Source organism: Pseudophryne corroboree, chromosome 12 (assembly GCF_028390025.1).
Source record: "Pseudophryne corroboree isolate aPseCor3 chromosome 12, aPseCor3.hap2, whole genome shotgun sequence".
In the NCBI taxonomy this organism is placed as follows: Eukaryota; Metazoa; Chordata; class Amphibia; order Anura; family Myobatrachidae; genus Pseudophryne; species Pseudophryne corroboree.
Window position 1 is genome coordinate 2,880,101 of NC_086455.1, and position 11,432 is coordinate 2,891,532.

The 11,432-nt window shown below is 49.4% G+C and overlaps 1 protein-coding gene across 1 annotated transcript in view; it reads left to right on the forward strand.

Moving 5' to 3' along the window:
* The window catches only part of DCST2 (DC-STAMP domain containing 2), a 140,798-nt gene that overhangs the window by 108,463 nt on the left and 20,903 nt on the right, over nt 1–11,432 (forward strand). Inside the window, exon 10 of the mRNA XM_063947728.1 lies at nt 9,205–9,374. Coding sequence (XP_063803798.1) covers nt 9,205–9,374 — 170 coding nt within the window. The remainder of the gene's footprint in view (nt 1–9,204; nt 9,375–11,432) is intronic.

Sequence of the window (11,432 nt, forward strand, 5' to 3'; positions counted from 1 at the left end):
CATGTCTGTTCCAAGACTTACCGCAGCTGCGTTTGACGGCATGGCGGTGGAACGCCGGATCCTAAGGGAAAAGGCATTCAAGAAGAGGTCATTCCTACCCTGGTCAAAGCCAGAAAGGAGGTGACCGCACAACATTATCACCACATGTGGCGAAAATATGTTGCGTGGTGTGAGGCCAGGAAGGCCCCACGAAGAAATTTCAACTCGGTCGATTCCTGCATTTCCTGCAAACAGGAGTGTCTATGGGCCTCAAATTGGGGTCCATTAAGGTTCAAATTTCGGCCCTGTCGATTTTTCTTCCAGAAAGAATTGGCTTCAGTTCCTGAAGTCCAGAAGTTTGTCAAGGGAGTATTGCATATACAACCCCCTTTTGTGCCTCCAGTGGCACTGTGGGATCTCAACGTAGTTCTGGGATTCCTCAAAACACATTGGTTTAAAACCAGTCAAATCTGTGGATTTGAAGCATCTCACATGAAAAGTGAACATGCTCTTGGACCTGGCCTGGACCAGGCGAGTGTCAAATTGGTGGTTTTTTTCTCAAAAAAGCCCATATCTGTTTGTCCATTCGGACAGGGCAGAGCTGCGGACTCGTCCCCAGTTCTCTCCCTAAGGTGGTGTCAGTGTTTCACCTGAACCAGCTTATTGTGGTGTCTTGCGCCTACTAGGGACTTGGAGGACTCCAAGTTGCTAGATGTGGTCAGGGCCCTGAAAATATAGGTTACAGGACGGCTGGAGTCAGGAAAACTGACTTGCTGTTATCCTGTATGCACCCAACAAACTGGGTGCTCTTGCTTCTAAGCAGACTTTTGCTAGTTGGATGTGTAATACAATTCAGCTTGCACATTCTGTGGCAGGCCTGCCACAGCCAAAATATGTAAATGCCCATTCCACAAGGAAGGTGGGCTCATCTTGGGCGGCTGCCCGAGGGGTCTCGGCTTTACAACTTTGCCGAGCGGCTATTTAGTCAGGGGCAAACACGTTTGTAAAATCCTACAAATTTGATACCCTGGCTAAGGAGGACCTGGAGTTCTCTCATTCGGTGCTGCAGAGTCATCCGCACTCTCCCGCCCGTTTGGGAGCTTTGGTATAATCCCCATGGTCCTTTCAGGAACCCCAGCATCCACTAGGACGATAGAGAAAATAAGAATTTACTTACCGATAATTCTATTTCTCGGAGTCCGTAGTGGATGCTGGGCGCCCATCCCAAGTGCGGATTATCTGCATTACTTGTACATAGTTACAAAAATCGGGTTATTATTTGTTGTGAGCCATCTTTTCAGAGGCTCCGCTGTTATCATACTGTTAACTGGGTTCAGATCACAGGTTGTACAGTGTGATTGGTGTGGCTGGTATGAGTCTTACCCGGGATTCATAAATCCTTCCTTATTGTGTACGCTCGTCCGGGCACAGTATCCTAACTGAGGCTTGGAGGAGGGTCATAGGGGGAGGAGCCAGTGCACACCACCTGCTCCTAAAGCTTTACTTTTTGTGCCCTGTCTCCTGCGGAGCCGCTATTCCCCATGGTCCTTTCAGGAACCCCAGCATCCACTACGGACTCCGAGAAATAGAATTATCGGTAAGTAAATTCTTATTTTCTCTTACGTCCTAGTGGATGCTGGGGACTCCGTAAGGACCATGGGGAATAGACGGGCTCCGCAGGAGACTGGGCACTCTAAGAAAGATTTAGTACTATCTGGTGTGCACTGGCTCCTCCCTCTATGTCCCTCCTCCAGACCTCAGTTAGAATCTGTACCCGGACAGAGCTGGGTGCTTTTAGTGAGCTCTCCTGAGCTTGCTAATAAGAAAGTATTTTAGTTAGGTTTTTTTTTATTTTCAGAGAGCTTCTGCTGGCAACAGACTCTCTGCTACGAGGGACTGAGGGGAGAGAAGCAAACCTACTAACTGCGGCTAGGTTGCGCTTCTTAGACTACTGGACACCATTAGCTCCAGAGGGTTCGAACACAGGATCTTAACCTTGGTCGTCCGTTCCCGGAGCCGCGCCGCCGTCCCCCTCGCAGAACCAGAAGACAGAAGCCGGCAGAAGCAAGAAGACATCGAAATCGGCGGCAGAAGACTCCTGTCTTCACATGAGGTAGCGCACAGCACTGCAGCTGTGCGCCATTGCTCCCACACTACCCGCACACTCCGGTCACTGTAGGGTGCAGGGCGCAGGGGGGGGCGCCCTGGGCAGCAATTATGATACCTCTTGGCAAAAAGGCACATATATACAGCTGGGCACTGTATATATGTACGAGCCCCCGCCATTATTTTTACACAGAAGCGGGACAGAAGCCCGCCGCTGAGGGTGCGGGGCCTTCTTCCTCAGCACTCACCAGCGCCATTTTCTCTACAGCTCTGCTGAGAGGCAGCTCCCCAGGCTCTCCCCTGCAGTCTCAAGGTAGAAAAAGGGTAAAAAAGAGAGGGGGGGGGGGGGGGGGGGCACATAAATTTAGGCGCATTTATCATTATACAGCAGCTACTGGGTAAACACTAAGTTACTGTGTAATCCCTGGGTTATATAGCGCTGGGGTGTGTGCTGGCATACTCTCTGTCTCCCCAAAAGACCTTGTGGGGGTCCTGTCCTCATTTAGAGCATCCCCTGTGTGTATGCGGTGTGTCGGTACGTTTGTGTCGACATGTTTGACGAGGAAGGATACGTGGAGGCAGAACAGGTGCAAATGAATGTGGTGTCGCCGCCGACGGTGCCGACACCTGATTGGATGGATATGTTGAAGGTGTTAAATGATAACGTGAACTCCTTGCATAAAAGGTTGGATAAAGCTGACACATTGGGACAGTCAGGGTCTCAACCCATGTCTGATCCTACAGCTCAGAGGCCGTCAGGGTCTCAAAAGCGCCCACTATCCCAGATTGTTGACACAGATATCGACACGGATTCTGACTTCAGTGTCGATGGCGATGATGCAAAGATATGTTTGGTGAGAAAAAGCAAGAAGTGACTTTTCCCCCTTCACATGAATTAAACGAATTATGTGAAAAAGCGTGGGATTCTCCTGATAGGAAAGTGCTGATTTCCAAAAGATTACTTATGGCGTATCCTTTCCCACCATCGGACAGGTTACGCTGGGAATCCTCCCCTAGGGTAGACAAAGCGTTGACACGCTTATCTAAGAAGGTGGCCCTGCCGTCACAGGATACGGCCGCCCTAAAGGATCCTGCGGATAGAAAGCAGGAAGGTATCCTGAAGTCTGTTTATACACATTCTGGTACCCTACTGAGGCCAGCAATTGCTTCGGCCTGGATGTGTAGTGCTGTGGCAGCATGGACAGATACTCTGTCTGAGGAGATAGATACCCTGGACAGGGAGACTGTTTTACTGACCCTAGGACATATCAAAGACGCTGTCCTATATATGAGGGATGCCCAGAGGGACATTTGCCTGCTGGGCTCTAGAATAAACGCAATGTCGATTTCTGCCAGAAGGGTCCTGTGGACTTGGCAATGGACAGGTGATGCCGACTCTAAAAAACACATGGAGGTTTTACCTTACAAGGGTGAGGAATTGTTTGGGGACGGTCTCTCGGACCTAGTTTCCACAGCTACGCTGGGAAGTCAAATTTTTTACCATATATTCCCTCACAGCCAAAGAAAGCACCGTATTACCAAATGCAGTCCTTTCGTTCACAAAAAAGCAAGAAAGTCAGAGGTGCATCCTTTCTTGCCAGAGGCAGGGGTAGAGGAAAGAAGCTGCACCATGCAGCTAGTTCCCAGGAACAAAAGTCCTCTCCGGCTTCCACTAAATCCACCGCATGACGCTGGGGCTCCACAGGCGGAGCCAGGAGCGGTGGGGGCGCGTCTCCGAAATTTCAGCCATCAGTGGGTTCGCTCACGGGTGGATCCTTGGGCTATACAAATTGTGTCTCAGGGATACAAGCTGGAATTCGAAGTGACGCCACCTCACCGTTACCTAAAATCGGCCCTGCCAGCTTCCCCCATGGAAAGGGAGGTAGTGTTAGCGGCGATTCGCAAGTTATATCTTCAGCAGGTGGTGGTAAAGGTTCTCCTCCTTCAACAGGGAAGGGGTTACTATCCCACTATGTTTGTGGTACCGAAACCGGACGGTTCAGTCAGGCTCATTTTGAATTTAAAATCCCTGAACATTTATCTGAAGAAGTTCAAGTTCAAAATGGAATCGCTCAGAGCGGTCATTGCAAGCCTGGAAGAGGGGGATTTTATGGTGTCTCTGGACATCAAGGATGCTTACTTGCATGTCCCCATTTATCCACCTCATCAGGAGTACCTCAGGTTTGTGGTACAGGACTGTCATTACCAATTCCAGACGTTGCCGTTTGGCCTGTCCACGGCACCGAGAATTTTTACCAAGGTAATGGCGGAGATGATGGTGCTTCTTCGAAAGCAAGGAGTTACAATTATCCCATACTTGGACGATCTCCTCATAAAGGCGAGGTCCAGGGAGCAGTTGCTGATCAGCGTAGCACACTGTCAGGAAGTGTTGCAACAGCACGGCTGGATTCTGAATATTCCAAAGTCGCAGCTGATTCCTATGACGCGTCTGCCCTTCCTGGGCATGATTCTGGACACAGACCAGAAGAAGGTGTTTCTCCCGGCGGAGAAGGCTCAGGAGCTCGTGACTCTGGTCAGAGACCTCCAAAAACCAAAACAGGTGTCGGTGCATCACTGCACGCGAGTCCTGGGAAAGATGGTGGCGTCATACGAAGCCATTCCCTTCGGCAGGTTCCATGCGAGGATCTTTCAGTGGGATCTGTTGGACAAGTGGTCCGGATCGCATCTTCAGATGCATCGGCTGCTCACCCTATCCCCCAGAGCCAGGGTGTCTCTTCTGTGGTGGCTGCAGAGTGCTCACCTTCTCGAGGGCCGTAGGTTCGGCATACAGGACTGGGTCCTGGTGACCACGGATGCAAGCCTCCGAGGATGGGGGGCAGTCACTCAGGGAAGAAACTTCCAAGGACTGTGGTCAAGTCAGGAGGCTTGTCTGCACATCAATATCCTGGAACTAAGGGCCATATACAACGCCCTGAGTCAAGCGGAGCCTCTGCTTCGAAACCAATCAGTGCTGATTCAGTCAGACAACATCACTGCAGTGGCCCATGTAAACCGCCAGGGCGGCACAAGAAGCAGGGTGGCAATGGCGGAAGCCACCAGGATTCTTCGGTGGGCGGAGAATCACGTGCAAGCACTGTCAGCAGTGTTCATTCCGGGGGTGGACAACTGGGAAGCAGACTTCCTCAGCAGGCACGACCTCCTCCCGGGAGAGTGGGGACTTCATCAGGAAGTCTTCACGCAGATTGCAAATCGATGGGAACTGCCACAGGTGGACATGATGGCGTCCCGCCTCAACAAAAAGCTAAAAAGGTATTGCGCCAGGTCAAGGGACCCTCAGGCGATAGCTGTGGACGCACTAGTAACACCGTGGTGTTCCAGTCGGTCTATGTGTTTCCTCCTCTTCCTCTCATATCCAAGGTGCTGAGAATCGTAAGAAAAAGAGGAGTGAGAACAATACTCAATGTTCCGGATTGACCAAGAAGGACTTGGTACCCGGAACTGCAAGAAATGCTCACAGAGGACCCATGACCTCTGCCTCTCAGACAGGACCTGTTGCAACAAGGGCCCTGTCTGTTCCAAGACTTACCGCGGCTGCGTTTGACGGCATGGCGGTTGAACGCTGGATCCTAGCGGAAAAAGGCATTCCGGATGAAGTTATTCCTACGCTGATAAAGGCTAGGAAGGACGTGACAGCAAAGAATTATCACCGTATATGGCGAAAATATGTTGCTTGGTGTGAGGCCAGGAAGGCCCCTACAGAGGAATTCCAGCTGGGCCGATTCCTGCACTTCCTACAGTCAGGAGTGACTATGGGCCTAAAATTAGGGTCCATAAAGGTCCAGATTTCGGCCCTATCCATTTTCTTTCAAAAAGAACTGGCTTCACTTCCTGAGGTTCAGACGTTTGTTAAGGGAGTGCTGCATATTCAGCCCCCTTTTGTGCCACCAGTGGCACCTTGGGATCTTAACGTGGTGTTGGGTTTCCTGAAATCCCACTGGTTTGAGCCACTTAAGACCGTGGAGCTAAAGTATCTCACATGGAAAGTGGTCATGCTGTTGGCCTTAGCTTCGGCTAGGCGTGTGTCAGAATTGGCGGCTTTGTCATGTAAAAGCCCCTATCTGGTTTTCCATATGGACAGGGCAGAATTGCGGACTCGTCTGCAATTTCTACCAAAGGTGGTGTCATCTTTTCATTTGAACCAACCTATTGTGGTGCCTGCGGCTACTCGTGACTTGGAGGATTCCAAGTTGCTGGACGTAGTCAGGGCTTTGAAGATTTATGTAACCAGAACGGCTGGAGTCAGGAAGACTGACTCGCTGTTTATCCTGTATGCATCCATCAAGCTGGGTGCTCCTGCTTCAAAGCAAACTATTGCTCGCTGGATCTGTAACACGATTCAGCAGGCTCATTCTGCGGCTGGATTGCCGCATCCAAAATCGGTGAAAGCCCATTCCACAAGGAAGGTGGGCTCTTCTTGGGCGGCTGCTCGAGGGGTCTCGGCATTACAGCTTTGCCGAGCTGCTACTTGGTCGGGTTCAAACACATTTGCAAAATTCTACAAGTTTGATACACTGGCTGAGGAGGACCTTGTGTTTGCTCATTCGGTGCTGCAGAGTCATCCGCACTCTCCCGCCCGTTTGGGTGCTTTGGTATAATCCCCATGGTCCTTACGGAGTCCCCAGCATCCACTAGGACGTTAGAGAAAATAAGATTTTACTCACCGGTAAATCTATTTCTCGTAGTCCGTAGTGGATGCTGGGCGCCCGTCCCAAGTGCGGACTTTCTGCAATACGTGTATATAGTTATTGCTTAATAAAGGGTTATGTTATGTTGGCATCCATTGGTTGATGCTCTGTTGTTTGTTCATACTGTTAACTGGGTAAGTTTATCACAAGTTATACGGTGTGATTGGTGTGGCTGGTATGAGTCTTACCCTGGATTCCAAAATCCTTTCCTTGTAATGTCAGCTCTTCCGGGCACAGTTTCCTTAACTGAGGTCTGGAGGAGGGGCATAGAGGGAGGAGCCAGTGCACACCAGTAGTACTAAATCTTTCTTAGAGTGCCCAGTCTCCTGCGGAGCCCGTCTATTCCCCATGGTCCTTACGGAGTCCCCAGCATCCACTACGGACTACGAGAAATAGATTTACCGGTGAGTAAAATCTTATTTTTACTTTATTTTCTCTATTTTTACACTGAGCCTGTCACTGCTGGATGTCTATTAGAGTCCAGCACACAGGCTCCAACACTCCCTGCCAACGCCGAAACTCCCGCTTGGCCACTGCCTCAGACGGGTACTTGTGGCTGGTCTCACACACAGGCAACTTGCACCGCTGCTGCTGGCAACCTCTGGACTGCGTGGCCGGCCTTCGGGGAGCAGTTAAGAGGGTCCCAGACTCCAGGACCCACACTCAAATCGCGTCCCAGGAGGCGGGTGCTGGCAGTGGACACTGGCGCCGACCAGATACTCCACTAGACCACCAGGGCATATGGGGGCACAGGAAAAACTTTATTAAGGCCCCCAAGTACTTGTGATTGAATGCCAGCATAGGGAGGGAGCGCCATCCTGTAGCCCCTCCTTCTTCGCTTTGCGCAAGGTTTGACTCTGATCTCTTCAAGAAGCGGTCTCTCACGGGTACACCGTCTCATTCAAGAGACGCCCCCCTCAGAAGTTCTTTGCACAGGTCTTTCATCAGATCCCAAAAGGCTCTCATTCTCCAACAGGTTGTACAATCACTCCAGAAATCAGAAGTGATCATACCGGTTCCTCTATCGCAACAGGGAAAATTATTACTATTCCTCCCTGTTTCTAGTGCCCAAGCCAAACGGGTCACACCGACCAATAAACAACCTCAAATCTCACAACAGATTTGTAAAGGTTCCCAAATTTCACATGGAGGCGCCTTCGATCTATGGTTCTTGCTATGGAACCGGGGAATTTTATGATATCGCTAGATATACAGGATGCCTATTTGCATATCCCTATTGCTTCCTCGCACCATCAATACTTGCAGTTTGCTAAAGCAATCAACATTATCAATTCAGGGCACTGCTGTTTGGACTGTCCATGGCGCCCAGAATTTTCACCAAAGTTATGGCAGTCATGTAAGCTCAGCTGCGTTATCAGGGAGTCAGAATACTTCCATATCTGGATGACTTACTGCTGCTGGCTATCTCACAAGAAGTTTTTCAAAGCCAATACCAACTTACGATGACATTCCTTGAGACACACTGTTGGCTCATCAATTGGCAGAAGTCATCCCTCAATGGATTTGACACTTGGAAGCCCTACTAGACACTGCAAGTCAGCGTCTCTTTCTGCCAAGAAGAAAAATCTCCAAACTACAGGACACGGTTCGCAGACTGCTCCATTCTCAACAAGTGTCCATCCACTTAGCCATGCAGGTCCTCGGACTGATGGTCTGAACCTTCGACATGGTAGAGTACCTCAACTCCATCCTCGTCCTCTACAACATCTGATCCTAGTCAGGTGGTACGGGCAACATCATCTGATCAGATCTCAAATGATAATCCAGAGGTTAGCCTGTCCCTCACTTGGTGGCTTCACACGATCCACTTGGAAAAAGGACTATCCTTTTGGATACTGGAATGGATACTACTAACCATGGATGCCATCCTCCGCAGTTGGAGGGCAGAAACGGAACAGCACTCGTTTCAGTGGCGTTAGACTCTGTCGGATTCACGGCTACCAATCAACGTCATGGAAACTTGGAGCTGTTTACAAGGGCCTAATTCTGGTTAAAAGCATTCTTTGGGACAGGTCTATTAAGTTTCAGTCCGACAATGCCACAGCAGTGGCGTATCGCAATCACCAGGGTGGCACTCACAGCCGGATGGCAATGCAAGAAGTGATCCGCATTCTCAGGTGGGCAGAATGCCACCTTTCAGCCATATCAGCCGTCTACATCCCGGTGAACCTCACCTGGGAAGCAGATTTCAGGATGTATACATGAGAGAATGGTCCCTTCACTCAGAAGTTTTCCAACTTCTAGTGGACAAGTGGGGCCTCCCAGAAGTCGACCTCATTACCCAACCACAAAGTTCCGATATACGGATTCCGATCTCTGGATCCACAAGCAGCATTTGTGGACGCTCCCTCCATCAAGTAGACTTTTCGTCTCATGTACGTATTTCCTTCAGTATCCCTACTGCCAAGGGTTCTGAGAAAACTCAAACAGAAAGGAGGCAACCTCATAGTGGCAGCCCTGGCATGGTTCTCAGACCTGCAGGATCTCAGTGGGAACCTTCCACTTCAACTACGCCAAGACCTCTTGACTCAGGGATCGTGTCTGCCACGTCTGTCTTTGTTGGTGTGGCTCTTGAGACTTCAGTATTGAGGGCAAAGAGCTTTTCTCGCCCAGTTGTGCAAACCAGGCTTAAGGGCCGAAAGCTGGCATATGCCCACTTATACTACCAGTTCTAGCACACTTCCAGTGGTGCACTTCCAGGCGCTATAACCCTGCTGTGTTCCGGCTTTCCATAGTTTTGGCCTTCCTACAACGGGGATTGAGCCTTGGTCTTCACCTGGCTTCACTTAAAGTGCACTTTTCTGCTTTGTCTGTATGGTTTCAACCCAGAATTACCCAGCTACCAGATGTCTGCACTTTTCTTCAGGGCGTTATCCAGATTCAACCTCCAAATGTCCCTTTATTGGCTCCGTGGGGTCTGTCAGTGGTTCTGGACACTCTTCAAAGGTCTTCTTTTGAAACTAAACAGTTGACCTGAAATGGCTAAGAACTTATTCCTCCTGACCATTGCTTCGGCCAGGCGGATGTCTGAATTGGGTGCTCTCTCCGGTGGCCCTCCTTTCCTGCTTTCTTATCAGGACAGGGCTGTACCTCCTGCCAGACTGGGTTACCTACCTACACTAAGGCGGTTTCCTGTTTCCATTTGAATGAAAATATTGTAGCTCCCGCCTTCGTCTCCTTGGACATCTCACCTGCAGAGTGTTCTTTAGTCGTGGTTCGTGCACTTTGTATCTACGTTGACCGGAAGAGTTCTCTAAAGAGATCGGATTCCCTCGTCATCCTCTATGGTTTCCACTAACGTGGTTGGCCAGCTAAAAAGACTATGGCCAGATAGTTTAGAATGGCAATTGCACAAGCATACTCTCAGGCTGGGCTTCCAGTTCTGTCAAGTATCTTTGCTCATTATACTCGTTCCATGGGACCCTCATGGGCGGCATTCGGTGTTGCGTCCACTGAACAATTGTGCAAGGAGAGTACGTGGTCTTCAATCCACACCTTTCTTAGGTTTTATGCCTTTGATACATTTGCCTCCATGGATGCTTTATTTGGACGCCAGATACTAATATTCACTCAGGAGCGTCCCCACCTTTGAAGTACTGTTTTAGGACATCCCCAATGTTATCCCTGTGGAGCCCTATGGAACCTGAAGAAGAAAAGGAGAGTTATGGTAGGCTTACCTTTGTTAACTCTCTTTCTGAGAGTTGACAAAGGTGAAGGTGAGCATACAGTTCTATCTGACACACTCTTGTGCTGCATAAGAGGATGCTCCCATTTTAGTAGATGTTCCTGCCCTCGTGGAAACAATTTAACATTCTTCAACTCTCAGCTGAGGAAGATCCCACACTGGTTGCTAAGAAAACTGATGTGTTTAAAAAGCAAAAGGTGCTGAAAATTTAATTTCCCCATTCTGATCATTTGATGGAAATTAGGCATGAACTTTGGAACACCCCTTGTAAAAGTTCCCTTTGTCTAAGCGTGCATTAGCTCTCTGTCATCTGCCAGCAGCTATCTGTAACAGGTGGGAAACTCCACCTCCAGTGGACTCTCATGTCACCCATCTCGTGGTGTCGTCCACTCTGCCTGTCACCATTGTCACCTCACTGAAGGAACCGACAGACAAACGTATTGAAAGCTGTCTAAAATCTATTTATTCCCTCACAGGGGCTATACATAGACCCACTGTGGCAGCTTCCTGGGTCACAAAGGCTATTGAAGCATGGGTGTAGGCACTTGAGGAGGAATTGCCTCTGGATATGTCGTATTATAGCAGATTTTATCTGACTCATCTCAAAACTTCTCATTATATTCAGGTAGCTTTATCTGAGGCTGGCACGTTGGCGGCAAAGGTGTCATACTAGCACACCGCATTATTTGGCTACGTTCTTGGAAGGTGGATTTAGATTCCAAGAAAACTTTAGAAATTTTACCCTTTATAGGAGATATTCTTTTTGGGGAAAAGGTAAATAAAATTGTGACATCCTTGGCTGTAGCCAAGACCGCCTTTTCACCCCCGACCAAAAATGCTACTTTTTGTCCCTTACGTCCACAAGGAACAGCTAAAGGACAGTCATCCCTAGACAGTCATGTCTGGCAAAACCATCCCTAGGCCAAGTAACCCTG